Source organism: Triticum aestivum, chromosome 2A, assembly GCF_018294505.1.
Source record: "Triticum aestivum cultivar Chinese Spring chromosome 2A, IWGSC CS RefSeq v2.1, whole genome shotgun sequence".
Classification (NCBI taxonomy): Eukaryota; Viridiplantae; Streptophyta; class Magnoliopsida; order Poales; family Poaceae; genus Triticum; species Triticum aestivum.
The window spans coordinates 745,994,580-746,021,921 of record NC_057797.1 but is presented as its reverse complement, the minus strand read 5'-3'; the positions used below and the strand labels follow the sequence as shown (position 1 = coordinate 746,021,921).

General features: G+C 48.7%; 1 protein-coding gene and 1 pseudogene across 1 annotated transcript; both read left to right on the top strand.

The window, feature by feature from the left end:
* The first annotated feature begins 3,870 nt into the window (after positions 1-3,870).
* Positions 3,871-7,181, top strand: LOC123186379 (uncharacterized). The gene is made up of 4 exons (XM_044598157.1): positions 3,871-4,057; positions 4,674-5,637; positions 5,822-6,069; positions 6,197-7,181. Exons 2-4 carry the CDS (start codon positions 4,788-4,790, stop codon positions 6,845-6,847), a joined length of 1,749 nt encoding a protein of 582 aa, XP_044454092.1. The 5' UTR covers positions 3,871-4,057; positions 4,674-4,787; the 3' UTR covers positions 6,848-7,181.
* Positions 7,182-10,105: 2,924 nt separating this feature from the next.
* On the top strand, positions 10,106-13,617 carry LOC123191976 (uncharacterized; annotated as a pseudogene).
* The last annotated feature ends 13,725 nt before the right edge of the window (positions 13,618-27,342 follow it).

Genomic DNA, 27,342 nt, shown 5'->3' with positions numbered 1-27,342 from the left:
GACGAGACTCCGCCGCCACGAGGCGGAACCTTGGCGGAACCAATCTAGGGCTCTGGCGGAGCTGTTCTGCTGGGGAAACTTCCTTCCGGGAGGGGGAAATCATGGCCATCGTCATCACCAACACTCCTCTCATCGGGAGAGGGAAATCTCCATCAACATCTTCACCGGCACCATCTCCTCTCAAAACCCTAGTTCATCTCTTGTATCCAATTCCTGTCTCCAAGTCTGAGATTGGTACCTGTGGGTTGCTAGTAGTGTTAATTACTCCTTGTAGTTGATGCTAGTTGGTTTATTTGGTGGAAGATCATATGTTCAGATCCTTTGTGCATATTAATACCCCTCTGATTATGAACATGAATATGCTTTGTGAGTAGTTACGTTTGTTCCTGAGGACATGGGAGAAGTCTTGCTATTAGTAGTCATGTGAATTTGGTATTCGTTCGATATTTTGATGAGATGTATGTTGTCTCTCCTCTAGTGGTGTTATGTGAACGTCGATTACATGACACATCACCATTATTTGGACCTAGAGGAAGGCATTGGGAAGTAATAAGTAGATGATGGGTTGCTAGAGTGACAGAAGCTTAAACTCTAGTTTATGCGTTGCTTCGTAAGGGGCTGATTTGGATCCACATATTTCATGCTATGGTTAGGTTTACCTTAATACTTTTGTTGTAGTTGCGGATGCTTGCAATAGAGGTTAATCATAAGTGGGATGCTTGTCCAAGTGAGAGCAGTACCCAAGCACTGGTCCACCCACATACCAAATTATCAAAGTACCGAACGCGAATCATATGAACGTGATGAAAACTAGCTTGACGATATTCCCATGTGTCCTCGGGAGCTCTTTACATCATATAAGAGTTTGTCCAGGCTTGTCCTTTGCTACAAAAAGGATTGGGCCACCTTGCTGCACTTTATTTACTTTAGTCACTTGTTGCTCGTTACAAATTATCCTATCACAAAACTATCTGTTACCTATTATTTCAGTGCTTGCAGAGAATACCTTGCTGAAAACCGCTTATCATTTCCTTCTGCTCCTCGTTGGGTTCGACACTCTTACTTATCGAAAGGACTATGATAGATCCCCTATACTTGTGGGTCATCACCCACGGCGTATCCCTTGATCCCTGCGAAGTTGCCCTTCAAGAACTCGAAACCACCGTGCGCTGGCCCCACGGTGGGCGCCAACTGTCGTGGACTTAACACGGCAGATATCCTAGCGAAAGGACTTAGGTGTGGAGCCATTGCAACTAGGTTAGCTTAAAGGGGTTAATCGAGACAAATGACACAAAGAGTTTATACTGGTTCGGCCCCTCGTGATGAGGTAAAGGCTTACTCTAATTTGGGGTTGTATTGCTAGGGTTTCAATTACCAGGGAGCGAATACGCTTGACCTAGTTCTCGACTTGTTGTTTTTTGAGTTAACCCGCCGCTGGGTCACCCCTTTATATACAAAGGTTGATGCCCGACGGCTTACAGAGTCCCGGCCGGCTCATACTCAACGTGTCCGGCTCGGTGACTAACTAAACTTGCCTTACAATATAAGTCACACATATGGCGGTTCATCCTCTTGGGCCTCAAGTCTCCTCTGGGTCTTGGGCCTTCAATAGGCTTCCTTCATGACCCGCCATCTTCATCTTTAAGTCGTCAGTGGTATGACTCGGCCCCTCCTGGGCGGGTTATACCCAATAGTTATATCCCCAATAGGAAGTGCAACTACGCGCGTAATTATGCAAAGTGTCGACCTTTGTAAAGGTAGCCATGGGCTTTCTTTTATAGGGAAAGGGGCACCATAGTGGCAAAATGGTCTTTACATAAGGTAAATATACCTAACTCTGACGGGTTAGGACAAACACATTAAATGCAGCGTGGGATGTCACGCTGGCGAAGCTCCCCGGCAAGAATCGTCTCTCCTTCTGTGCCGTTTGCTTAGCGACCTCATATTTTCTTGACACGCTCATAGGACAGGTGTCATTAAAGTTATCCTCAGAGCGGCGAGCTGACACGTGACCAGACAATGTTCACCTAACTAAGTAACTAGAGCATCTCTAGTGGCTTGTGTATCTCTTCTCGACACGCACGCTCGTGCTGGTCTCCTCTAATGGCAGCTTGTATTGGAAGCGACGGGAACCCCCTTGCCCCAGCGCCCCCCCCCCCCCGCGGGCGGCTCGGGCGGCGGCGCCAGATCCCGCCGCGGGCGCCCTCCCCTTCCTCCTCCCGCCTCCGCCGCTGGCCGGGACCGCCAGGGCAAAGCCCCTCGTGGTGGCTGGCGGCGGGGGATCTCTCCTCCACGTCTTGGTGCTGGTGGGCGTGGGGCTCCCTCCCTGGGCGGTGGCGTCGGGCGTGCACAGGGTCCGGCGGCGAGGCGGCTCCTTCTCCGGTCGGCGGCGCGCTGCGGTGCTGCGGCGGTGGATGGGGCTTGGCCTGCGGCGGCTGTGCCCCGTGGTGGTGGCGGGGGCCCGGCTTCGGTCCTCCGGCGGTGCTGCGGGTGGTCTTCCTTCCCCATCGCGGGTGTGCGGTGGTGTTCCTCGGGCAGCGGTGGTTCCGGCGGCGGCGCTGCGCCGGATGGTGAGGAGGCGGCGGCGCAGCCACTTGGCTGTGGGCTGGCGCGGCAACAGGCGGCGGCGCCCTTCTGGCCCAGATCTGGGCCCTTTTGGGCCCCATCTGGGTCTGGGCGGGCCTGGCCGGCGGCACAGACGGACGGAGGAGCGGCTCGTGCAGGGGGTTACGGAGACGGAGGCACGCACACTCCAGCGTGGCGATGGGAGCTTCACGAGCCCTATCTGGCTCGGCCGGGCCGTGGACCAGGTGTGCTCTCCTCGTTGTGTCCGGCCGGTGACCGCCATGGGTGGTGGAGGTCGTCCCCTCCTGCGTGGCTGCCGATTCTGCCGCTCATCGTTCCCGGTTGTCTCCTCTCGGCCTCGTTGGTTTCGCCTTGCCGCCCCGTCGTGTGCGACGGCTTCGACGGACGGAGGTGCGGCTCGTGCGGGGGGTTGCGGAGACGGTAGCGCGCTAACTGCAGCGTGGTGACGGGAGCTTCATGAGTCCTGTCTGGCTCGGCCGGGCCGTGGGCCTGGTGTGCTCCTATTGCTGCGTCCGGCCGATGACCGCCAAGGGCGGTGGAGGTTGTCCCCTCCCGCGTGGCTGCTGATGTTTGCCGCTCTTTGTTCCCGGCTGTCCCCTCTCGGATCCGTCGGCCTCGCTTCTCTTTCCATGGTGAGACGGCGGTGGTGATCTAAAGACCGTGGTGGCGCATGTTGGTGGGCGACAAGATTGGTGGAGTGCGACGGAGCGGCCGGGGGTGTGGTTGTGTGGCGGACGGGAGAAATCCCTGTCGGCTTGGCCGACACCGATGCGGTGACGCCCACGGGCGCCACCGGTCCTTCCTAAAGGGCGCTGGGCTTACATCTTCCACACGCCCCTCCGTGTACCGGGGGAAACCCTAGGACCAGTCCGGCAACAGCGTCGGCATCGTCGCGTTCCTTCCTGAAGGTGGTGCTTGGTATGCGGCGGTCTGAAGTGCTAGGAGCATGGTGGAAATTCTCCGGCGGGCGCAGCGGTTGCGGGTCGCCATCGTTTTCGTCGACCCAACTCTGTTGTCATTAGTTTCTTTTTCTTTCTCTGTTATTTCTTTTGGGCTTGCTTGTGCTGTCTGCCCCAGCATCAGACTATCAGTTGTATCGTGTGGTTGCTATATCTATATAGCGGGGCGAAAGCCTATTTCAAAATTGTGTATCTCTGCTTTTGGTAATTTTCTGGCCCATGCGAGTGCGTCCGCGGGCGTACGCACGGCAGAGGCACGGTAGAGGAGCGAGCCGTGCTATAAACGTACGACAGTTGACGTACGAATTCTGTCCGACAGAGCAGATCCAACTCAGTTGGACTCGAACTCTAGGAGCCTCGGCCGTCGATCGATATCACCCACCCAGGCCTGGGTTACCGCACCTCCTCCTCCCACGATCCACCACTCCTCGACCAGCGCCGCCGCCTCTCGGATCCCCTTCGAGCCCTGCGCCGGCGCTTCCCCGATACACTCCTCCTCGTCCAGCGCCACCGTAAACGACCTGCATCTCATCTAGGGCTCCTGCTCTCTCCGAAAAGAAGCCATATTGGATTGTTTTTTTAAGGGATACAATATTGGTTTTTTTGCTTCCTATAAATCATAGAACTCAGGAATAATCTTTGTACTGCCTGTATAAAGTTGACATCGTGAACTGAGTTGTGCTATTTTTTTTATGATATTCGATCTGAATTGTGCATGTGATGTGATGTGCTATTTTGTATGATTTTTGAACTGAGCTATGGTTTGAACTGCACTGATCTGTGTTGTACTGTGCTACTCCCTCGGTCCCAAAATAAGTGTCTCAACTTTAGTTGTACTAAAATTGGTACAAAGTTAAGACACTTATTTTGAGACGGAGGGAGTATTTTGTATGGTTTTAACATGCACAAGAACAACTCCAGCAAAATAGACAGGAAATAACTGCAGCACTATCATTGATGTGCTCTTTTTTCGCACTGCAGTTTGTAAAATAATTAAGCTTAATTGTTCATTTTCAGTCTGAACAAGTTTGTATCATTACCTGTTTCATCCATGTTTGGAAAGAAAATCGTACCAACCTTGATTAGGTATCTTTTCCTTATGCTTATATATCATATTATACTTTTCAGTTCAACAAAAGGAGAAAATCTAGGCGGCGGCGGCAGCGAGTTTCCCAGCCTGGTTGGCCTCCTACCTCATCTCAACCCCCAAAACAGCAGAGAGTGGCGGCTGGCCTCTGTGAAATGGTGAGGGGGTCCGGCAAAGGGATGGAGAGAGGATCCAGCAAGGAGATGGAGAAGGGATCCGGCAAGGAGATCGACTGGGAATCCTGGGAGATTAAGGACCGGATGAAGGAGATGGTATCCGTGGGGAGGGAGCGCAACAACGTCCTTGATTCTCTTACACCTAGCCTTTCTGGGTGGAGGCGGATACACAAAGGCGAAAGCAGCAAATGGTCGTGGATGACCGTTGGAAAGGCCGCCAAGGAAACGGAATCTGACTTGATGGACTCGAGCACAATGGAGCTACCTGAGAAAGAATTGGACAACATCTTGCAAGGTATGGAGCAGTTGGGCCACCGGATGCTCTCTATGGCATATCTCTTGCGCAAACCAGGTGTCCCCAGCATCTCGCCTCACATGGTCACCGAGTTGATTAATGCTACATCCAATTTGAGGCGAACTACTGAGGATTTCTACCAAGATACTGATGCTGCTGAGAGTTGGAGTGGTGAGAGTGAGGGTGAGGGTGATGACGAGGTTGAGGGTGATGACAAGGGTGAGATGCAGAAGGAGGATGGGATTCCTGGTGAAATCTCCAATCTTACTAAATACTTGAGGTTTTCCTCTCATTACGAGAACAAGTTGGCGCTGATTGTGGGCGAGGACGAGGACGAGGACGAGGACGAGGACGAGGACGAGGACGAGGACGAGGACGAGGATGAGGACGAGGACGAGGCTAAGGATAGATCCACATTGGAGTATCTCAAAAAAGAGATAGCCGATGAACAAGAAAGTTTCGGCGATGAATATGACTGCTGGGAACGTGTATGGGGTAGCAAGATTGGAGGGTGCGGTGGCTTGGAAGATACAAGTAAGCAACTCGAATGCTACTTATCTTATCAATTAAATTTGTTTCATCCGTTTGCTTTCTTTTGTCACAAGATTTTAGTAGACCACTAACTTCGTTTCTACTTGAATGGAGAAGGGAGAAGAGATAATAATTTACTTATTCATATTAGTTCTCTGACAGTACACAATTGTCTTTTGTGCTGCAGCCACATTGAGCCCTATGCACTTTACACACTGCACACCTGGTGTTGTCCCACACCCTGCTGCTGTTGCGGGGAACACCTTGTTGATCTACTCCATCAGGATTCTAAGAAAACACTTGGATATGACAGTCAAACCCTTGAAATGGCCGCTCAAAGTGTACGGTGTGGTTGCTGCTCGAGACACAGTGGACCACAACCGCAACATTCTCTTCTCTCGATCAAGGCTAAACTACCAAAAACTCGGTGAAGATGTACATACCATATATTCAATTTGCTCCTCATTATTCTTTATTTCCTCTTCCTGCTTTCCTAGTCCACTGCAATTAAGCACCTTCCTAGTAACCACTGCAATCAAGTATAACAATATGATGCTTGCAGGATTCCTTTTTATGCTTGACTGGTCCGTCTCGTGCAATTTTTGGTGTCGGACCCGTTGACTTTGAAGTTGACCTGAAAATAAATGAGGGAGCTGAAGAAGATACAACATTGATCAGTTCTTGCTACCACCACCGCCCAAGAAGATTACTCAAAGGTAGTAGTTACTCTGAAATCATCCGTGGATGCTGGTGTGATGTAGAATTAATCTATGAGGAGCTTGATACACCACTCCAGGCCACCATTGTGGGTGTTCACGTTGTTGAAGGGGGGTGGCCTTTCAAATATGGATGCAGAGTTGCTTGCTCCTGGTCTGCTGCAACAGGGACTATTGGTGCTACCCGTAGGGAAGTTGTTTTGCTTGATTATCGTGGTGAAAATATGCCTGTAGGATCAGATGATTATCTTCATTTGCCGAGAAACGTTGTTCCCGTGGAGTTACAAGGAACACTGAGGCTTGTCATACAGGCTTACCCAGAACCTGATTTTCGACCCGTAAAGGGTCATGTAGACTTCTGTATCCAACATTGCCAAACAAGCAGCCTACAATGTGAAGTTGGTAACTCTACAGTGGAGATTACTGTTGCTTGGTCCCTCCTTGTAAAAGAGAAGCTGGAGCTGTTACTGGAGGGCTATGCTGCTGGGCGTGATTGAAGGAATTATATGTATTTACCAGCAGTCAAACGATCGAACGATCAGGAGCAAAAGTCAAAGGAGATCGGACGGCCACGAACAGTACGCACGGGAGGAGCTCTCAATGAAGGGGGTAGTCTCCTATCCTTTATATAGTTTAAATAACTTGTTGGTTTGTCAAACCTAAGTCTTTCTCGCACTTGAGTGTTGGAGTTGGGTTGATATTCTATCTGTTTTTCTTTCTTTCTTCTGTCAGATTTCATTTAGCCTCGTTTGGCAAGAATGTTGTATTCTGGTGTATGTATATTTTGTGGATTGATGGTATTAAAATTTAAAACTCTTCGAGAGTGATTTATCTTGTTTAATGAGATGGTAGAAGTAATTTGTACTGTTCATACACTAGGTACACCATGTATTCTTGGACATAGCCAATGCTTCCGCTAATGGCACACCTGGGCTTGGAAGATATCCTCCATTCAAGCACGGTGTATCACCGATATGTTTTAGAAGCACCTTTCTGCTTGCTTGTTGATAGGTTCCATCTTTGACCATTCTGAGTGTACACTCTGTTTGTCCTTCTTTTTCTGTCATTGCAATAGCATCAAATGCATTGGATTTCTTTAGAAGTGATGCAAAAATGATGGTGGTTGCTCTTGTTGATATGGATCGTGCCTTTGTTCCTGCTCAACATTCACCCGTCTAGTACAAAGAAGGTTGGTTGTTGATGTTACTAGCTCCTTCCCCTCTTTCCTCCTTCAGTTTTGTGTAATCTGTTATTTGGTCTCTAGCATTTAATTGCTGTTTCAGCCTTCTCATTGTTCTGTACTTGCAAGTTTATGAAAACCTAGTTGTAGATTTTCTGTTTCAATTTGTGACTTCATTTCCCACAATCTATCATATGTTGGGCTGCTTCAGGAGGAAGTGTTCATCTTATTTTCAGATATAACCTTTATAAGTCATTCTAGAAAACTGTATGCACCTTCTGTTTTAACTCTCTGTCATTCTTCTCTTTGTCACCCCACTGTTCAACATGATTTTTCTCGTGCTACAAATGTATTAATTGCTTTGCTTGCTAAAGAAATTGGCCAAATATTTACCTTTGGCAAACCATGCTGATTTCATGATAAAATTGTCGAATGTCGACCCTTGCCTTTTTTGTTTTATTGGCAGAATGTAGAGGCAGCACCGTGACAAAGAAATTGGCCAAATATTTACCTTTTAGTCTGAACAATCCATGACAAACAGGGTATGGCTTTCTTATTTTCTTAGGATGCACAGTTGCATGTCCCTATTAGAAAATGTAATACGATATTCAAAGGTACTGCATTTTTTATCTGTGGATATAGAGCACATATTGCCTTAGGTTAATATAAGGTATTATTTGATTTTAGGCCTCCAGTCCCCAAACAAAATCTGAGCAAGCCGGTGGTAGCTCAAAATCAACGAAAGAAAAACCAAGTCAGCAAGGCAAAGACAGAGAAGAAGGTAAAAAAGAAGGCAGTAACTCTGTCTGCTGAAGTTTGGTCATAAAGGAAATCCATTATTAAATGTTGCACTTGTGCAAAATGTCATTTGTTCCATGAAATGAATACGACGGCTTGTATTTTTATGATTCTTCACGCAACTGGGCACATCCTTGTTTCATGTACAAATGAAAACCACAGTGGGAGTCTAACATGTCTTCGATGCACGGTAATGACATATTTGCTGATCTATGCAACACATGAGTGTATAAACATCATCCCCCCCCCCCCCCTTTTTTTTTTATTCAGGTTACCTTTTGAAGACAAGTGCACAAACTAATGGGTGGAGCAGAAGGTGGTTCGTCCTAAATGAGAAGAGTGAAAAGCTTGGTCAGTCTTCCATAATTGTTGATTGGTTGTGTTTTGATACATTTGAACTCTTATTAAAGGGTTCTTTTCAGACTGTTAATTGTTTTCGTAATTTTCTTGGCACATAGCGTTGATTATTTTACTTGTTTGTATGCCTGGTTGGACTCGACATTCTTTTTTCAGCTTGGATACACAAAGAAGCAAGAGGAAAGGTATTTTCGTGGTGTTATCACTCTCGAGGTGTGTATAAGGCTGTAAGCTTTGCATCTGTTACATTATTATTTTCCTACTGAGGAATGATGTAGGCATGTCATCTCAATTTTGTGTTAGTGTTTAAATAGTCCAGTAGTTTATTTTCTTCCCTTAATTCCTCCGGGAAGAGCATGTCCAAAGAAACATTGCATGTGTAACTCTCAGAGTTATATAAACTGAACTGATTCAATAACTGTATGGTGTACCGTGTAGGAATGCAACCTCGAGGAAGTAGAGGAGGAAGAACTTTCTAAAAGCTTAAAGGATTCAAAAAAGGCTAATGGACCTGAAAAAGGCCCATGTCTTGTGTTCAAGATAACTAACAGGGTCGCCAATAAGACGGTCCTTAAAGGTTAACACCCTTGAACATTATAGCATCATGTTTGCTTTATTTTTCATTTTATAAACTGGTTCTTTCAAGGCTGCAAATACTGAGGGTGGACCGCTGAAGCAAAGCCAGTGAGATGCACCCCAGTAAGTATATCATTGCAACGGTTTAGGCCTACTCTTTTCACTGCATGTAGAAGTATATACTCCCTCCGTTCCAAATTACTCACCGTGTAAAACCACGACGAGTAATTTGGAACGGAGGGAGTATGTGACAACCGTGCATTGCGTGCTATTCACATGTAAGATTTCAAGGTGTATCTTAGCAGTGTAAATTGAGATGCACCCCAGTAAGTATCATTGCGTGCTATTCATATTGTTACATTTCATAGCAATTTGTATAAATGAAAATCATTTACAGAGAGACCTTGGACACCCGGCCTGTTATGACCGGTTTGGTCTATACCCGAAAGAGGCCCACCGGGCATTAGTATTAGGGGCTTAGCCCACAAGTTATCTTAGGCTAAAGTTATAAATACTAGTTGTAAGACACCATTTGAAATTAAGCAATAAGATATTATAATCTTTTGTTGCCCGGCTCCCCAAGGAGCCGGAACCCTAGCCGCCGCCGCACCCAACCCTAGTTGCGACGGCGCCCACTCGCCGGCGCGCCCGCTCCAGCCCTCGTCCCCCTCCTCCTTGTCCATACAACCTACGCCGAAGGCCTGGTAGGAACCCTAGTCCTACCAATTTGGTATCCAGAGACACCAGACCGATCTTGTCGCTTCCTCCATCACCGCCGCCGCTGCCAACCACCACCGCCCCACCTCCGCTGCCGACGGCCACTTCCGCGCCGAAGCCGGCGATCATGTCCGGGACCACCACCTCGCCAGCGCCGACCACCACCGCGGCGGAGCCGCCCCCCATCCTCTCGCCCGAGGAGGTGTCGGGTACCCTTCGGGAGCTCGTCCAGGCGGTCCGGGGCATCAGCCTCTATCTCGCCAGGAACCAGCCCTCGCCGCCGAGCGCCGCCGCCACCGCCTACGGGCCGCCGCCGCTCCAGCGGCCTGTCCCGGCCTTCCAGTCGCCCTACGGAGGGGCGCCCCCGCCGCCGCTGATGCTGCAGCACTACCCGTCCGCGGGGACTCCTTGGCCAGCGTGGCCGTCCACCACTGCACCGTTGGGGGGCCCTCCCCAGCAGTTTCTACAGGCGCCACCGCCGGCCACCACGACGCTGGCTGCGGCGCCGCCACCGTCAACAGCACCACCACCCGCGCCCAGGCCCACTGGTCGGCCCCTGCACCAGGTGCAGTTTTCGCCATCGTCATCGCCGCTTCCCGCGTGGGCGGTCGGCTCGTCTCCGGGCCCGGTGTATACCACGGCGCCGGAACACCCGACGCCCTCCCTTCGGTTTGATCATCCCTCCAGCTCGACGAACTACGCTCCGGAGATCCCCGACCCGGCACACGCGCTGCCGTCGACTGCAGCAGCCCCCAAGCACGGCGGTCCGACACCCCCTCGATTCGCCAAACTGGACTTTGCCACTTACGAGGGCACGGAGGACCCCCTCAACTGGCTCAACCAGTGCGAGCAGTTCTTTTGAGGACAGCGGACGCTCGCTTCGGATCGTACCTGGCTCGCGTCCTATCATCTCCGAGGCGCGGCGCAGACCTGGTACTACGCCCTCGAGCAGGACGAGGGCGGCATGCCACCATGGGAGCGCTTCCGGGATCTCTATCTCCTTCGGTTCGGGCCTCCTATCCGCGGGAGCCGACTGGCGGCCCTCGGCCGCTTACCTTTCACATCCACGGTGCAGGACTACGCCGACCATTTCCAGGCCCTGGCGTGCCATGCGCCGGGCGTCTCCGCGACTCAGCGCGCCGAGTTATTTGTGGGCGGTCTGCCGGACCATATTCGCGTCGACGTCGAGCTCCGGGATCCCCCCGACCTCCAGACGGCCATGTACTACGCCCGGGCTTTCGAGCAGCGGGCCCAGGCACTGCAGCAACCGCTCGGACGGGGCGGCCGCCAGCCCAGTCGACTAGCGCCGACTCCACCAGCACCGGGCCGGCCTCCTCCCGCCGCGACGGCCGCACCCCCGGCCACCACACGGACCTTCCGTCGGTTGTCACCGGCCGAGTAGCAGGAGCGTCACCGTCAGGGCCTCTGCTTCAACTGCGATGAGCCCTACACGCCGACCCATGTCTGCCCCCGCCTATTTTACTTGGAGACGGTCGACTACATCGAGGCCGACGACTTGACCGACGCGCCACCACCACCCGTGGCGGCTGCGGACACGCCCGCGGATTCCACGGCGATGGCGTGCGTCGTCTCCCTCCACACCCTCGCCGGCATCCGTGGCGAGTGGACCATGCTGTTGCCGGTGACGGTCCATGGCGAGCGGCTGGTGGCCCTACTGGATACTGGCTCCACCCATAACTTTCTGCCCGAGGCGACCATGCGTTGGCTAGCCCTTCCGACGACGGGCGGGGAGCGCCTTCGGATCACGGTGGCAAACGGCGATCGCCTCCGGTGTCATGGGCTCGCCCGCGACGTTCCCATCTCCATCGTTGGCGAACACTTCTCCATTACCTGTCCAGGGATCGACCTCGGCTGCTTCGACTTCATCCTCGGGGTGGATTTTCTCCGGACCCTCGGTCCCATCCTGTGGGACTTCGACGTGCCCACGATGACGTTCTGGCGGCTGGGCCGCCGCATCCGGTGGGACGGCCTTGGGGGCACTGCGTCGGCCGTGCCACACCTCCAGCTGGCCGCCACGTCCTCGGAGGCCGAGCAACCCCTGCTGGATCCCCTTCTGCAGCAGCACAGCGACCTCTTCGACGAGCCACGGGGTCTTCCGCCCGCCCGGGTGTACGACCATCATATTCACCTCATGCCGGGCTCCACCCCCGTGGTGGTTCGGCCCTACCGCTACCCTCAGCTGCAGAAGGATGAGTTGGAGTGACAGTGTGCCCTTATGCTCGCCGCGGGCATCATCCGGATCTCCACGTCACCCTTCTCCGCATCGGTGCTTCTCGTCCGCAAGTCGGACGACACGTGGCGTTTCTGCATCGACTACCGCGCCCTAAACGCGCTCACGATCAAGGACAAGTTCCCTATACCAGTGGTCGACGAGCTCTTGGATGAGCTCCATGGGGCGCGCTTCTTCACCAAGCTCGATCTCCGGTCGGGCTATCATCAGGTGCGTATGCATCTAGATGACATCGCCAAGACGGCGTTTCGCACCCACCATGGCCACTTCGAGTTCTTGGTGATGCCCTTCGGCCTCGCCAACGCCCCGGCGACTTTCCAGGCCCTGATGAACGACGTCCTTCGACCCTACTTACGGCGGTTTGTGCTTGTTTTCTTTGATGACATTCTTATCTACAGCGCCACCTGGGCCGAGCACCTCCAGCACGTCGCCATCATCTTCAACGAGCTTCGGGCGCACCACCTCCACCTTAAGCGCTCGAAGTGCTCGTTCGGCACACCTACCGTCGCCTACCTCGGCCATGTCATCTCGGCCGACGGGGTGGCTATGGACGCCGACAAGGTGGCGGCCGTCTCCGCATGGCCGACGCCTCACTCGCCGCGGGCTCTCCGTGGGTTCCTCGGCCTCGCCGGCTACTACCGGAAATTTATCCGGGAGTTCGGGCTCATCGTGGCGCCCCTCACGCGGTTGCTTCGCCGCGACGCTTTCGCCTGGGACGACGAGGCGACGACGGTGTTCGAGGCCCTCAAGGGGGCCCTCACGACGGGCCCCGTCCTCCAGATGCCCGACTTCGACCGCCGTTCGTGGTGGACTGTGACGCCTCAGGCGCAGGTTTCGGCGCCGTGCTTCATCAGGGCGATAGGCCCGTCGCCTTCTTCAGCCGGCCTTTCGCTCCGCGCCATCTTAAGCTGGCGGCATACGAGCGGGAGCTCATTGGCCTTGTACAGGCCGTTCGTCATTGGCGGCCGTACTTGTGGGGACGGTCCTTCCACATTCGCACAGACCACTACAGCCTAAAGTTCTTGCTGGACCAACGGCTGTCGACAGTGCCACAGCACCAGTGGATCAGCAAGCTCTTCGGCTTCGACTTCTCCGTCGAGTATCGTCCGGGACGCCTTAACACCGTGGCCGACGCGCTGTCCCGTCGCGACTCCGACCTTGCTCCCTCCGCCGACGAGTCCGCCGGGGCGGCCCTGTGCATCTGCTCCGGGCCGACGTTCGGTCTCTTCCCCGACATTCGCCGCGCAACTGTGACGGCCGACAATGCCGTCCTTCTTCAGCAGCAGCTCACGGTCGGCGACTTGGAGGAGCCTTGGCGCTTCTCTGACGGACTGCTTCTCCATGGGCGCCGGATCTTTGTTCCGGCGCACGATGATCTCCGTCACTAGGTGTTACAGCTCGCCCACTCGGCGGGTCATGAGGGTGTGCAGAAAACGCTCCATCGTCTTCGCGCTGACTTCTACATCCCTGGCGATCGCGCCCTGGTCCGCGACTGGGTTCGGTCTTGTCAGACATGCCAGCACAACAAGACGGAGACCCTGAGGCCGGTTGGGTTACTTCAGCCCTTGGAGGTGCCGTCTCAGGTCTGGGTGGATATATCCATGGACTTCATCGAGGGCCTTCCCAAGGTGGGCGGCAAGTCGGTCATCCTCACGGTGGTCGACCGCTTCTCCAAGTACGCCCACTTCATCGCGCTCGGCCATCCGTACATGACGGCGTCAGTGGCCCGGGCCTTCTTCGACGGCATCGTCCGTCTACACGGGTTCCCTGCTTCGATCGTCAGTGATCGGGACCCAATGTTCACGGGCCATGTCTGGCGCGACCTCTTCAGGATGGCGGGTGTCCAGCTCCGCGTGAGTACGGCGTTCCATCCTCAGACGGACGGTCAGTCCGAGGTGGTTAACAAGGTCATTGCCATGTATTTGCGTTGTGTGACAGGTGATCGGCCTCGAGCTTGGGTGGACTGGCTCTCTTGGGCGGAGTACTGCTACAACACCTCCTATCACTCCGCCCTGCGCGCTACGCCGTTTGAGGTGGTCTATGGTCGACCACCCCCGCCTATACTTCCGGTGGACCCGGAGACGGCTCGGATGGAGGTTGCGGGTGACCTTATCCGCACCCGTGACGAGATGCTTGCTGAGGTCCGTCAGCGTCTCCTTCAGGCACAGCAGCTGGCCAAGCACTACTACGACGATCATCATCGCGAGGCGGAGTTCGCGGTGGGTGACTGGGTGTGGCTACGTCTTCTCCACCGCTCTACGCAGTCACTCGACCCGCGCGCGAAGCGCAAGCTCGGCCCTCGCTACGCCGGGCCCTTCCCTATCTTGGAGCGCATTGGGAAGATGGCCTATCGTCTTCAGCTTCCAGCCCGCGCTCGCATGCACGACGTCTTCCATGTAGGGCTGCTCAAGCCTTTTCGTGGCGAGCCACTGGCGGCTCCTCCGACGCTTCCTCCAACCGCCGATGGTCGCATTCTTCCAAAGCCGGCAAAGGTGTTGCAGGCGTAGCTCCGTCGTGGCGTGTAGTTCGTCCTCGTTCAGTGGGCGGGCCTTCCGGAGGAGGAGGCTACTTGGGAGCAGCGTGAGGAATTCCACCAACATTATCCAGACTTTCAGCTCGAGGACGAGCTGTTTGCGCAGGCGGGGAGAGATGTTATGACCGGTTTGGTCTATACCCGGAAGAGGCCCACCGGGCATTAGTATTAGGGGCTTGGCCCACAAGCTATCTTAGGCAAGTTATCTTAGGCTAAAGTTATAAATACTAGTTGTAAGACACCGTTTGAGATTAAGCAATAAAGATATTATAATCTTCTGTTGCCCGGCTCCCCAAGGAGCCGGAACCCTAGCCGCCGCCGCACCCAACCCTAACCACGACGGCGCCCGCTCCAGCCCTCGTCCCCCTCCTCCTTGTCCATACAACCTACGCCGAAGGCCTGGTAGGAACCCTAGTCCTACCACGGCCACCCTGGTGAGGACTGGAGGCCAGCTTTCGATTCTGCAGCGAAATGGCCCTGCCCCAAACATTGAATAACGTCTTTGTAGTGCTGACAGTCGCAGGCGCTCTGAAACTGGGGATCCCAACTCTAGCAGCCGACAGCGCCATCTAGATACTAATCGTGCTGATCAGTGTCCATGATGGAAGTTTTCGAAAAGAAGCCAGTCATTTTTGGACTGGGAATCCCCTGTTCTCCATCACAATTCACAACTGACCACTCACACAATCTAGAAAAAGGTTCCCGTTTTCATCTGCCAGATAAGAAAGACAACAAGAAGCAATAGATTAAGCCATCTCGGAAGGTTTATAACTCTAATTCTAGTGTTTGTTGTTGGTTGTTCAGAGGATAAAACAGGTTTTAAGATGTTGTTCCTGAGTCCGGGTGTGAAGGTAAATGAAATGGTGGTCGTGAGGAGAAGTGTTGTATTCTTGGTAGGCACACGCCCTGTTTCAAATAATTGGGTGGTGAGATTGGTGGAGCGGATTTGAGATCAAACAAATAGAGTGAGCTGAGCGCCTTGGTTGAGAGGTTTCGTTGACGGTGTGTATGCGCAGGAGGCCCCGAGTTGTTTATTGAAATGTATAGTTGATGAATCAGTTCTCCCTATTGGTTCATTATCATTTTTTAGCAATTTGATTGATGCCTGTTGCTGTACTTTTCCGTACAAGTGTTTTCTGGGTCTTCCACGCATCACCCTGCTGACGTACTCTAGTGTAGTGCTAGTAGGTAAAAGGGTTACTCATCCAGGAAACAACGTAAATCAAAGGAAAGCAATTGACATCTGCTCCTGTACTAGCATGCAGTAATTGAAGCAATCAATCAGTCAGATCGGTGCATTGAGGTAGAACTTGACATGGATTCAAGGGTAGCTATCTGAAGCCATCTCCTTCCCTGAATCTCTTTCTGAAGATTACTGAAGAATTGGGACAGTTTTACTCTTCACCTGCAGCTCACTTACCTCTTCGTTGCGGCTGTTGACTGAGTACCGTCCATCACGGATCCAAGGGATCACAAGCGCCCAGTGTTTATCTCCTTTTCTCTCAGTTTACTTAGTGTGAGGCCGATTTTTTTTTTTAATTGAGGGGCATGCCCCCGATTTCATTTCATTGCATGAAAGGAAACCAATAAAACAGAGCGAGTAGTCTTCAGATTCCATCCAGCCCCCAGATGTACTACCATGACATCCGGGCATCAGCAACTAGACAGCCAACAGAATAAAGCTTGAAACTAAAAAAAAAAACTCTAGACTTATCATAAATGCATACCCAGGTGAGAGGTAACCACACAGGGCTCCTCTCCCCCACTCATCGCCACATACTCTCCACTAGACCATAAAAGCACGCGTCGCCGCGCCCGCCATCTTAAGTACTATCTCTGTACACTAATATAGGAAGTTTTTGCGGTTCAATTTGAATTGCAAAAAGGTCTTACATCAGTGTACAGAGGGAGTGCGTCTTAACTTCAATTGGGCATCTTAATAAAAGAATTATGGAAATATCTGAAAAAAAATCTAGTTATTTGTACCACTTGGAGCAATCAAACTTGTTGCTATCTTCTGCCGGAATATTTATATGTTCATCCGCTCCATAGATCCCATGTATGACAATAAAGTGCCGGTACAACAGCAAGTCATAATACCCAAGTACTCCTAAAAAGGAAAAACATCATTCTTGTCTACCTATAGTGAGCAGCGTTCTGCAATCAACAACCACAAAATTAGAAGCAATATTTCAAACAACATCTCCTAAAACTGTATGCTTGAAGAAATGATTGTAAAGATGAGACTGGACATGTATAATAATTGAAGGAAATGAAGAAAGAAATGAAATTAACATGAATGACATAATCAACTTTCTGTAGCATTTTCCTATTAGCTCACGATAAATAGAAAGGTGATCTCTGGAACTGGAAGTCATAAATTCATCTCACAGTGATTGCGTAAAGCTCCACCGACCATAGAGAGATCCCATTGTGTAGGATTCCTAAATTTGACAGATTGGGGTTTCTCACAGAATAATCGATGCAAATTGACATAACTACTATTGGTTTCCCAAATAATATGATCTTCAAATAATTTATGTGTGTTCCATGTCTCAAAGAGCTGACTTCTCACCTTTTCACCATAGAAACAGCTTCCAGGGAGCTCAAGCCTCGGGATTAGGAGACAAAATAAAGACAAGTCATGTTCTATGGTCAACAAAAGAAAGAAATGTGCATCCATAATTCTGCAACTTCAGCACGGATCTTAAGAAAATAATGTGCGTTCGATGCATTTCATACTTCCTGCAAAGAGGGAAAAAATCGTCAGTATATAATTTAGACGCCAAACATTATACATATGAGCATGTAAAAAGTTGGTGCTACTGAAAATATTCAAAATATTTAGACTGGCATATAGTACTGAACTACTAATTCTTCAGACCAAATTGAGCTGATGAAGAAATAGCATGCTGATTTAAGTACTTGCACCAAATAAGACATGGGGACGTAATATAGAAAACACAATCTATTTAAATGGGGTGTATTATTAGCATATTAGCAGATCTTCTCCTTTTGTTAAAGATGCTTCTTGTCCAAGGTTCCAGAATTTATTCATCACTTCAACTGTAGATCAGAGCCTCCTTGGCAACTGAATCATAGTGAATTATCCTCCTATACCAACAATGGTTTGCTGGCCCAATCAAGCATATCAAAATCTCTACTTGAGTACTGGGTCGCTACTGGCTTGGTTCTCATTTGTTTGATCAATGTCGTACATCTATTAATTTCCTAGGAAAGTGATTTCTACCGGTAATTATCTTGCAACTTAAACAAGCTTAGTTTCAATTAGCTTTGTTAGATAGTAAAGTGGCAATACCAGTCTAACAATTGAACACACATAACAGCCTACTCGATTAATGTCTACATCTCCATGTGTCTTTCAGTGATCGGTGTCAGTGGAATTCACAAAATAGATAGAGGCATACAGGTAGATACTGGACCTTTATCAGGATAATTACACGGCAGTTTCAGCTTATTACCTAATGGGGAGGGACGCACGGTACAACGGCAAGGGCATGGAGGACGATGCAGGAGGAGGACGATCGGCGATGGATGCCAACGGTGTGGGCGGCCGCAGCAGCCGCCATGTAGGAATACTGCAAGACAAGCCATTAAAAATAACAAAATAAAAAAAGGCCTGCGGAGAATGAGTACATGGTTAGTGGAGGGCACCGATGCGGAGGCAGACACATAGCAGAAGCTTGCGACGGGACGGAGAACAGCGGCGGCGCATCACGGAAGAAGGAACAGCAGTGGCGCAGAGGAAGGAACAGAAAATGAGCAGCAGCACAAGTGGAGGTGAATTAACATACTCTTTTCTTTTTGGCCGTCCAATTGAACTGTGCATAGTAAGTGGTTCGTTAATCCTTGCCCACTTACACTGGGGCAGGACTCTACTTGGCCCGCTAGCGCAAGGTGGCTGGCGTGCATCGCTTCCACGAGATTGTAATTGAGAACGTTTAGGCATTTTTATTCTACTTAAATGCAGCACGTCTCGCAAACAGATTATACGAAATCTGGAAGAAAGGAAAGGAACAACCAAAATGGGTGTGGCTGGTTGGAATTAAAATCAAACAAATCACATTGAATTGCAACTAAAATGACAGTAACAAATAAAACATAATGATGAAAAAGCAACAGTATGTAAGAATGAGTTAGCTGTGGAACCTGTCCAGAAGCCATGGTTGCAATTGGGTGTAATGCACACAACCCCGAGCAATTCCAATCTGGAAATCCCAAATGAATGAGCACTGCGAACCTGCAAGGAAGGAAGTTCCGTACATATGAAAACATGTAGGAGAATTAGGAGTAAGATGAATAGACAACAAGAACAAACCTAAGCAACAAGCATGGCGGACAGACGACACAGATGGCAAGAAGGAAGGGATGTTGGGAGGCATAATATATAAGGAAGAATGGGAGGTTGGGGTAACACACCAACACGGCAAATTAATCACCATCATCACCCCTGAAGTTAATTACCATCATCGCCATTATCACAGGAGGTAGACAGTGGGCCTTCAAGGCAGCAGTTTCAGCTTCGGTTATGGGAGGGGAAGGGGCGTGTGTGTAACACCCACGATGCAGCTATATCTCCCACGTGTCGGAGCACGACTTAGAGGCATAACCGCATAGTAGGCATGTCGCAAGAGGGGTAATCTTTACACATCCCATGTACTGAATATAAAAGGGATAAAGAGTTGGCTTACAATCGCCACTTCACACAATACATGAATATAGCATTACATCATCCAGAATACAATCAAGGTCCGACTACGGAACCAAAAAAAAATAAGACCACCCCTAATGCTAGATCCCCGATCGCCCCGACTGGGCTCCACTACTGATCAACTGGAAACGAAACAACTCAACGCACACAATCTTCATCGAGCTCCCACTTGAGCTCAGCTGCGTCATCTTTACTGGTATCATCAGCACCTGCATCTGGTTTTGGAAGTAAACTGAGTAACGGGGACTCGGCAATCTCACACCCTCGCGATCAAGACTATTTAAGCTTATGGGTAGGAAAGGATAGTGAGGTGGAGCTGCAGCAAGCACTAGCATATATGGTGGCTAACTTACGCAAATGAGAGGAAGAAGAGAAGCAAAGCACAGTCGTAAACTAGAAGTGATCAAGAAGTGATCTTGAAACTACTTATGTTCAAACATAACTCCAAAACCGTGTTCACTTCCCGGACTCCAGCGGAAAGAGACCATCACGGCTACACACGCGGTTGATGCATTTTAGTTAAGTTAAGTGTCAAGTTCTCTACGACCGGACATTAACAAATTCCCATCTCCCCATAACCGCGGGCACGACTTTCGAAAGTTCAAAACCCTGCAGGGGTGTCCCAATTTAGCCCATCACAAGCTCTCACGGTCAACGAAGGATAGTCCTTCTCCCAGGAAGACCCGATCAGGCTCGGAATCCCGGTTACAAGACATTTTGACAATGGTAAAACAAGACAAGCAAGACCACCCGCTGTGCCGACAAATCCCGATAGGAGCTGCACATATCTCGTTCTCAGGGCACACCGGATAAGCTAAGCGTATGGGAGCCAACGTAACACAAGTTGCCAAGGGACGACCCCACATGGTGCTCTGGGTTGGACCAACACTTAGAGAAGCACTGGCCCGAGGGTTTAAATAAAGATGACCCTTGGGTTGGCCGGCCCAAGGGAAAGAAAAGGCTAGGTGGCAAATGGTAAAACCAATGTTGGGCCTTGCTGGAGGAGTTTTATTCAAGGCGAACTATCAAGGGGTTCCCATTATAACCCAACCGTGTAAGGAACGCAAAATCAAGGAACATAACACCGGTATGACGGAAACTAGGGCGGCAAGAGTGGAACAAAACACCCGGCATAAGGCCGAGCCTTCCATCCTTTACCAAGTATATAGGTGCATTAAAATAGACAAGGCATAATAATAATATCCCAACAATAAACATGTTCCCACAAGGAACGAACTCCAATCTTCACCTGCAACTAGCAACGCTATAAGAGGGGCTGAGCAATGCGGTAACATAGCCAAACAACGGTTTGCTAGGACAGGGTGGGTTAGAGGTTTGACATGGCAATATGGGAGGCATGATAAGCAAGTGGTAGGTATCATAGCATAGGCATAGCAATAGAGCGAGCATCTAGCAAGCAAAGATAGAAGTGATTTCGAGGGTATGGTCATCTTGCCTGCAAAGTTCTCCGAGAAGACGAAAGCTTGATCCTCGAAAACGTACTCAATAGGCTCCTCGATCACGTACTTGTCTCCCGGCTCTACCCAAAGCAAGAACACAAGCAAAGGGAGACACAATCAACCACTTGCAATGCACAAACAACATGATGCAAAACATGGCATGATATGCGGGATGCGGTATGCAATGCATATGCGAGCTACGGAAGAAAAAGATTGAACCAGGCTTCAACTTGACAAACCAAGTGTGCCGTTGTAAAGATGAGTTAATTTCGGTCGAAATCGATATAAAGATCACTGGAATCGGATGCACGGTTTGCAAATGGCAAACAAAACAAATATGGCACCGATCTGCGATTAACAGCACGAGGCCATCTAAATGCATCAAGAACAACAAGCTACTGCACTCTAACATAACAACAAAGCACATGGCAGTGATCCACTCAAGATGCTTCACAAAAGATGAACACTGAGCTATGGCTAATTCACTCAATAGCAGGTTCAAACAAGCATGGCAAAAGTGCAAAAGATAACAGGTTACAGACTTGGTCAAAATAACTATATGCCAGGAATTTAACATCAGGAAGCAATGTTTAGAGCAAGATAACAACATGCTACAGGAACATATCATGGAAAAGCAAGGCATGTCATGAAGCTACTCAAAGCATACAACAAAAGTCCTTTACTGACCATAAGCCAAAAGGGATCAGAAAATACAATGGCATCCATGTGAACATAGCAATTATCGTTAACAGATTCAGACTTAGTAGAAAACTGGAACATGGCAAAACAGATATTAAGTAGGCATGTTTACGAGCTCGAAGCACTCACCACAAGGCATTGCATGATAAACTAAGCATACACCCAGCAATTAGACATGGCATAGAAGCTAAACCTTGCAAGAACACTCTCATAGCATGCATGGATCAACTACAACACCCTTAGCAAAAATGCTTAACATGTAAACATTCTGCCAGGAACATTTTATAGCAAAAGTAGAGCTCGATTGAGTCAAGCTCGGGTGCTCCATAATTGCAAACAAAGACATGGATGGATAGAGCACAACAATATCTACAAAACATCCTTACTGATCGTGCTCAAAAGATGCACGGATCACTTGGTAGCAACATGAACATATGGCATAAAAATATAAACAGGGCAATGACTTAGAATATTTCTAAGTCCCTGAAATCAGCAACATTACTAGGGCTACTTTGCATGCTTGTGCTAGTCACCACAGAGATCACAAAAATACATGGCATACACCCCTGTAAAGATGGCATGGCATACTTCAAAACACATGTAGAGCTCAAGATCATAGGAGGCACACATCAAGCATGGCAAAAATGACAAAAGTCCAATTACTGATATGAATCTGAAACTAACAGAAACTAGCACTCTTCCAATAGCATTTAAGGCATCAAGATGAGCTTAAATAAACATGATGCAATGAGATGAAATGAAGTACTCGTTGAGACAAATATTTCGATATGCTACATGCACAAAACGGAGCCACGGATGCAGAGTTATGGCATGATGAACATTGCAAAAATACTGGGAATTAGGGTTAAAGTCAACCCTAGCGGATCTCAGATCCAGATCCGGATCGAGATTGGGCGGCGACAAGTGGCGCTGGCGGGCGGACCGGACACGTCCGTCGGCGGAATTTTTGTCCGGCGGGCGAGGAGAGGGAGGGGGCTAGGGTTTCGCCCGAGATTTGGAATGGAAGGACCTTTGTATAGGTAGAGGGAGCTAGGAGGCTCTAAATGTTGGGTTTCGTAGTAATTTCAAAAAATTTCCTACGCACACGCAAGATCATGTGATGCATAGCAACGAGAGGGGAGAGTGTTGTCTACGTACCCACGCAGACCGACTACGGAAGCGTTGACGCAACGTAGAGGAAGTAGTTGTACGTCTTCACGATCCAACCGATCAAGCACCGAAACTACGGCACCTCCGAGTTCGAGCACATGTTCAGCTCGATGACGATCCCCGGACTCCGATCCAGCAAAGTAATGGGGAAGAGTTCCGTCAGCACGACGGCGTGGTGACGATCTTGATGCACTACAGCAGCAGGGCATCGCCTAAACTCCGCTACAGTATTATCGAGGAATATGGTGGCTGGGGGCATCGCACACGACTAAGGAATATATCACGTGGATCAACTTGTGTGTTCTAGGGTGCCTCTACCTCAGTATATAAAGGACCAAAAGGGGGGAGGCTGGCCGGCCACAAGGGGTGCGCCAGAAGAGTCCTACTCCCTCTGGGAATAGGATTCCCCCCCCCCCCCAATCCTAGTTGGAATAGGATTCGCGGAGGGGGAAAAGAGAAGGAGGGGGCCGGCCACCTCTCCTAGTCCTAATAGGACTAGGGGAAGGGGGAGGCGCGCAGCCCATGTAGGTCTGCCTCTTCTCTTTTCCACTAAGGCCCATCATGGCCCATTTAGCTCCCGGGGGGTTCCGGTAACCTTCCCGGTACTCCGGTAAAATCCCGATTTCACCCGGAACACTTCCGGTATCCAAACATAGGCTTCCAATATATCAATCTTTATGTCTCGACCATTTCGAGACTCCTCGTCATGTCCGTGATCACATTCGGGACTCCGAACAACCTTCGGTACATCAAAATGCATAAACTCATAATATAACTGTCATCGTAACCTTAAGCGTGCGGACCCTACGGGTTCGAGAACAATGTAGACATGACCGAGACACGTCTCCGGTCAGTAACCAATAGCGGGACCTGGATGCCCATATTGGCTCCTACATATTCTACGAAGATCTTTATCGGTCAGACCGCATAACAACATACGTTGTTCCCTTTGTCATCGGTATGTTACTTGCCCGAGATTCGATCGTCGGTATCCAATACCTAGTTCAATCTCGTTACCGGCAAGTCTCTTTACTCGTTCTGTAATACATCATCCCGCAACTAACTCATTTAGTTGCAATGCTTGCAAGGCTTAAGTGATGTGCATTATCGAGAGGGCCCAGAGATACCTCTCCGACAATCGGAGTGACAAAACCTAATCTCGAAATACGCCAACCCAACATGTACCTTTGGAGACACCTGTAGTACTCCTTTATAATCACCCAGTTATGTTGTGACGTTTGGTAGTACCCAAAGTGTTCCTCCGGTAAACGGGAGTTGCATAATCTCATAGTCATAGGAACATGTATAAGTCATGAAGAAAGCAATAGCAACATACTAAACGATCGGGTGCTAAGCTAATGAAATGGGTCATGTCAATCAGATCATTCAACTAATGATGTGATCCCGTTAATCAAATAACAACTCTTTGTCCATGGTTAGGAAACATAACCATCTTTGATTAACGAGCTAGTCAAGTAGAGGCATACTAGTGACACTTTGTTTGTCTATGTATTCACACATGTATTATGTTTCCGGTTAATAAATTCTAGCATGAATAATAAACATTTATCATGATATAAGGAAATAAATAATAACTTTATTATTGCCTCTAGGGCATATTTCCTTCAGTCTCCCACTTGCACTAGAGTCAATAATCTAGTTCACATCGCCATGTGATTTAACAGCAATAGTTCACATCACCATGTGATTAACACCCATAGTTCACATCGATATGTGATCAACACCCAAAGGGTTTAGCAGAGTCAGTAATCTAGTTCACATTGCTATGTGATCAACACCCAAAGAGTACTAAGGTGTGATCATGTTTTGCTTGTGAGATAATTTTAGTCAACGGGTCTGTCACATTCAGATCCGTAAGTATTTTGCGAATTTCTATGTCAACAATGCTCTGCACGGAGCTACTCTAGCTTATTGCTCCCACTTTCAATATGTATCTAGATCGAGACTTAGAGTCATCCAGATCTGTGTCAAAACTTGCATCGACGTAACCTTTTACGACGAACCTTTCTGTCACCTCCATAATTGAGAAATATTTCCTTATTCCACTAAGGATAATTTTGACCGCTGTTTAGTGATCTACTCTTAGATCACTATTGTACTCCCTTGCTTAACACAGTGTAGGGTATAGAATAGATCTGGTACACAGCATGGCATACTTTATAGAACCTATGGCTGAGGCATAGGGAATGACTTTCATTCTATTTCTATCTTTTGCCGTGGTCGGGCTTTGAGTCTTACTCAATTTCACACCTTGTAATATAGGCAAGAACTCTTTCTTTGACTGCTCCATTTTGAACTACTTCAAAATCTTGTCAAGGTATGTACTCATTGAAAAAAAACTTATCAAGTGTCTTGATCTATCTCTATAGATCTTGAAGCTCAATATGTAAGCAGCTTCACCGAAGTCTTTCTTTGAAAAACTCCTTTCAAACACTCCTTTTATGCTTTACAGAATAATTCTACATTATTTCCGATCAACAATATGTCATTCACATATACTTATCAGAAATGCTGTAGTGCTCCCACTCACTTTCTCGTAAATACAGGCTTCACCGCAAGTCTGTATAAAACTATATGCTTTGATCAACTCATCAAAGCGTATATTCCAGCTCCGAGATGCTTGCACCAGTCCACAGATGGATCGCTGGAGTTTGCACATTTTGTTAGCACCTTTCGGTTTGACAAAACCTTCTGGTTGCATCATATACAACTCTTCTTTAATAAATCCATTAAGGAATGCAGTTTTGTTTATCCATTTACCAGATTTCATAAAATGCGGCAATTACTAACATGATTCAGACAGACTTAAGCATCGCTACGGGTGAGAAGGTCTCATCGTATTCAATCCCTTGAACTTGCCGAAAACCTTTTGCGACAAGTCGAGCTTTGTAGACAGTAATATTACCGTCAGCATCAGTCTTCTTCTTGAAGATCCATTTATTCTCAATTGCTTGCCGATCATCGGGCAAGTCAACCAAAGTCCATACTTTGTTCTCATACATGGATCCCATCTCAGATTTCATGGCTTCAAGCCACTTTGCGGAATCTGGGCTCACCATTGCTTCTTCATAGTTCGTAGGTTCATCATGATCAAGCATCATGACTTCCAGAACGGGATTACCGTACCACTCTGGCGCGGATCTTACTCTGGTTGATCTACGAGGTTCAGTAGTATCTTGTTCTGAAGTTTCATGATCATTATCATTAACTTCCTCACTAACTGGTGTAGGTGTCACTGAAACAGTTTTCTGTGATGTACTACTTTCCAGTAAGGGAGTAGGTATAGTTACCTCGTCAAGTTCTACTTTTCTCCCACTCACTTCTTTCGAGAGAAACTCCTTCTCTAGAAAGTTTCCGAATTTAGCAACAAAAGTCTTGCCTTCGGATCTGTGATAGAAGGTTTATCCAATAGTTTCCTTTGGATATCCTATGAAGACACATTTCTCCGATTTGGGTTCGAGCTTATCAGGTTGAAGCTTTTTCACATAAGCATCGCAGCCCCAAACTTTCAGAAATGACAACTTTGGTTTCTTGCCAAACCACAGTTCATAAGGCGTCATCTCAACGGATTTTGATGGTTCCCTATTTAACGTGAATGCGGACGTCTCTAATGCATAACCCCGAAATGATAGTGGTAGATCGGTAAGAGACATCATAGATCGCAGCATACCTAATAAAGTACGGTTATGACGTTCGGACACACCATTACATTGTGGTGTTCCAGGTGGCGTGAGTAGTGAAACTATTTCACATTGTTTTTAAACTGAAGGCCAAACTCGTAACTCCAATACTCTTCTCTACGATCAGATCGTAGAAACTTTATTTTCTTGTTACGATGATTTTTCACTTCACTTTGAAATTCTTTGAACTTTTCAAATGTTTCAGACTTATGTTTCATCAAGTAGATATACTCATATCTGCTCAAATCATCTGTGAAGATCAAAAAATAATGATACTTGTCGCGAGCCTCAATATTTATCGGACCACATACATCAGTATGTATGATTTCCAACAAATCTGTTGCTCGCTCCATTGTTCCGAAGAACAGAGTCTTAGTCATCTTGCCCATGAGGCGTGGTTCGCAAGCATCAATTGATTCATAATCAAGTGATTCCAAAAGCCCATCAGCATGGAGTTTCTTCATGCGCTTTACACCAATATGACCTAAACGGTAGTGCCACAAATAAGTTGCACTATCATTATTAACTTTGCATCTTTTGGTTTCAATATTATGATTATGTGTATCACTACGATCGAGATCCAACGAACTATTTTCATTGAGTGTGTAACCATATAAGGTTTTTATTCATGTAAACAGAACAACAATTTATTCTCTTACTTAAATGAATAACCGTATTACAATAAACATGATCAAATCATATTCATGCTTAACGCAAACACCAAATAACACTTATTCAGGTTCAACACTAATCCCGAAAGTATAGGGAGTGTGCGATGATGATCATATCAATCTTGGAACCACTTCCAACACACATCG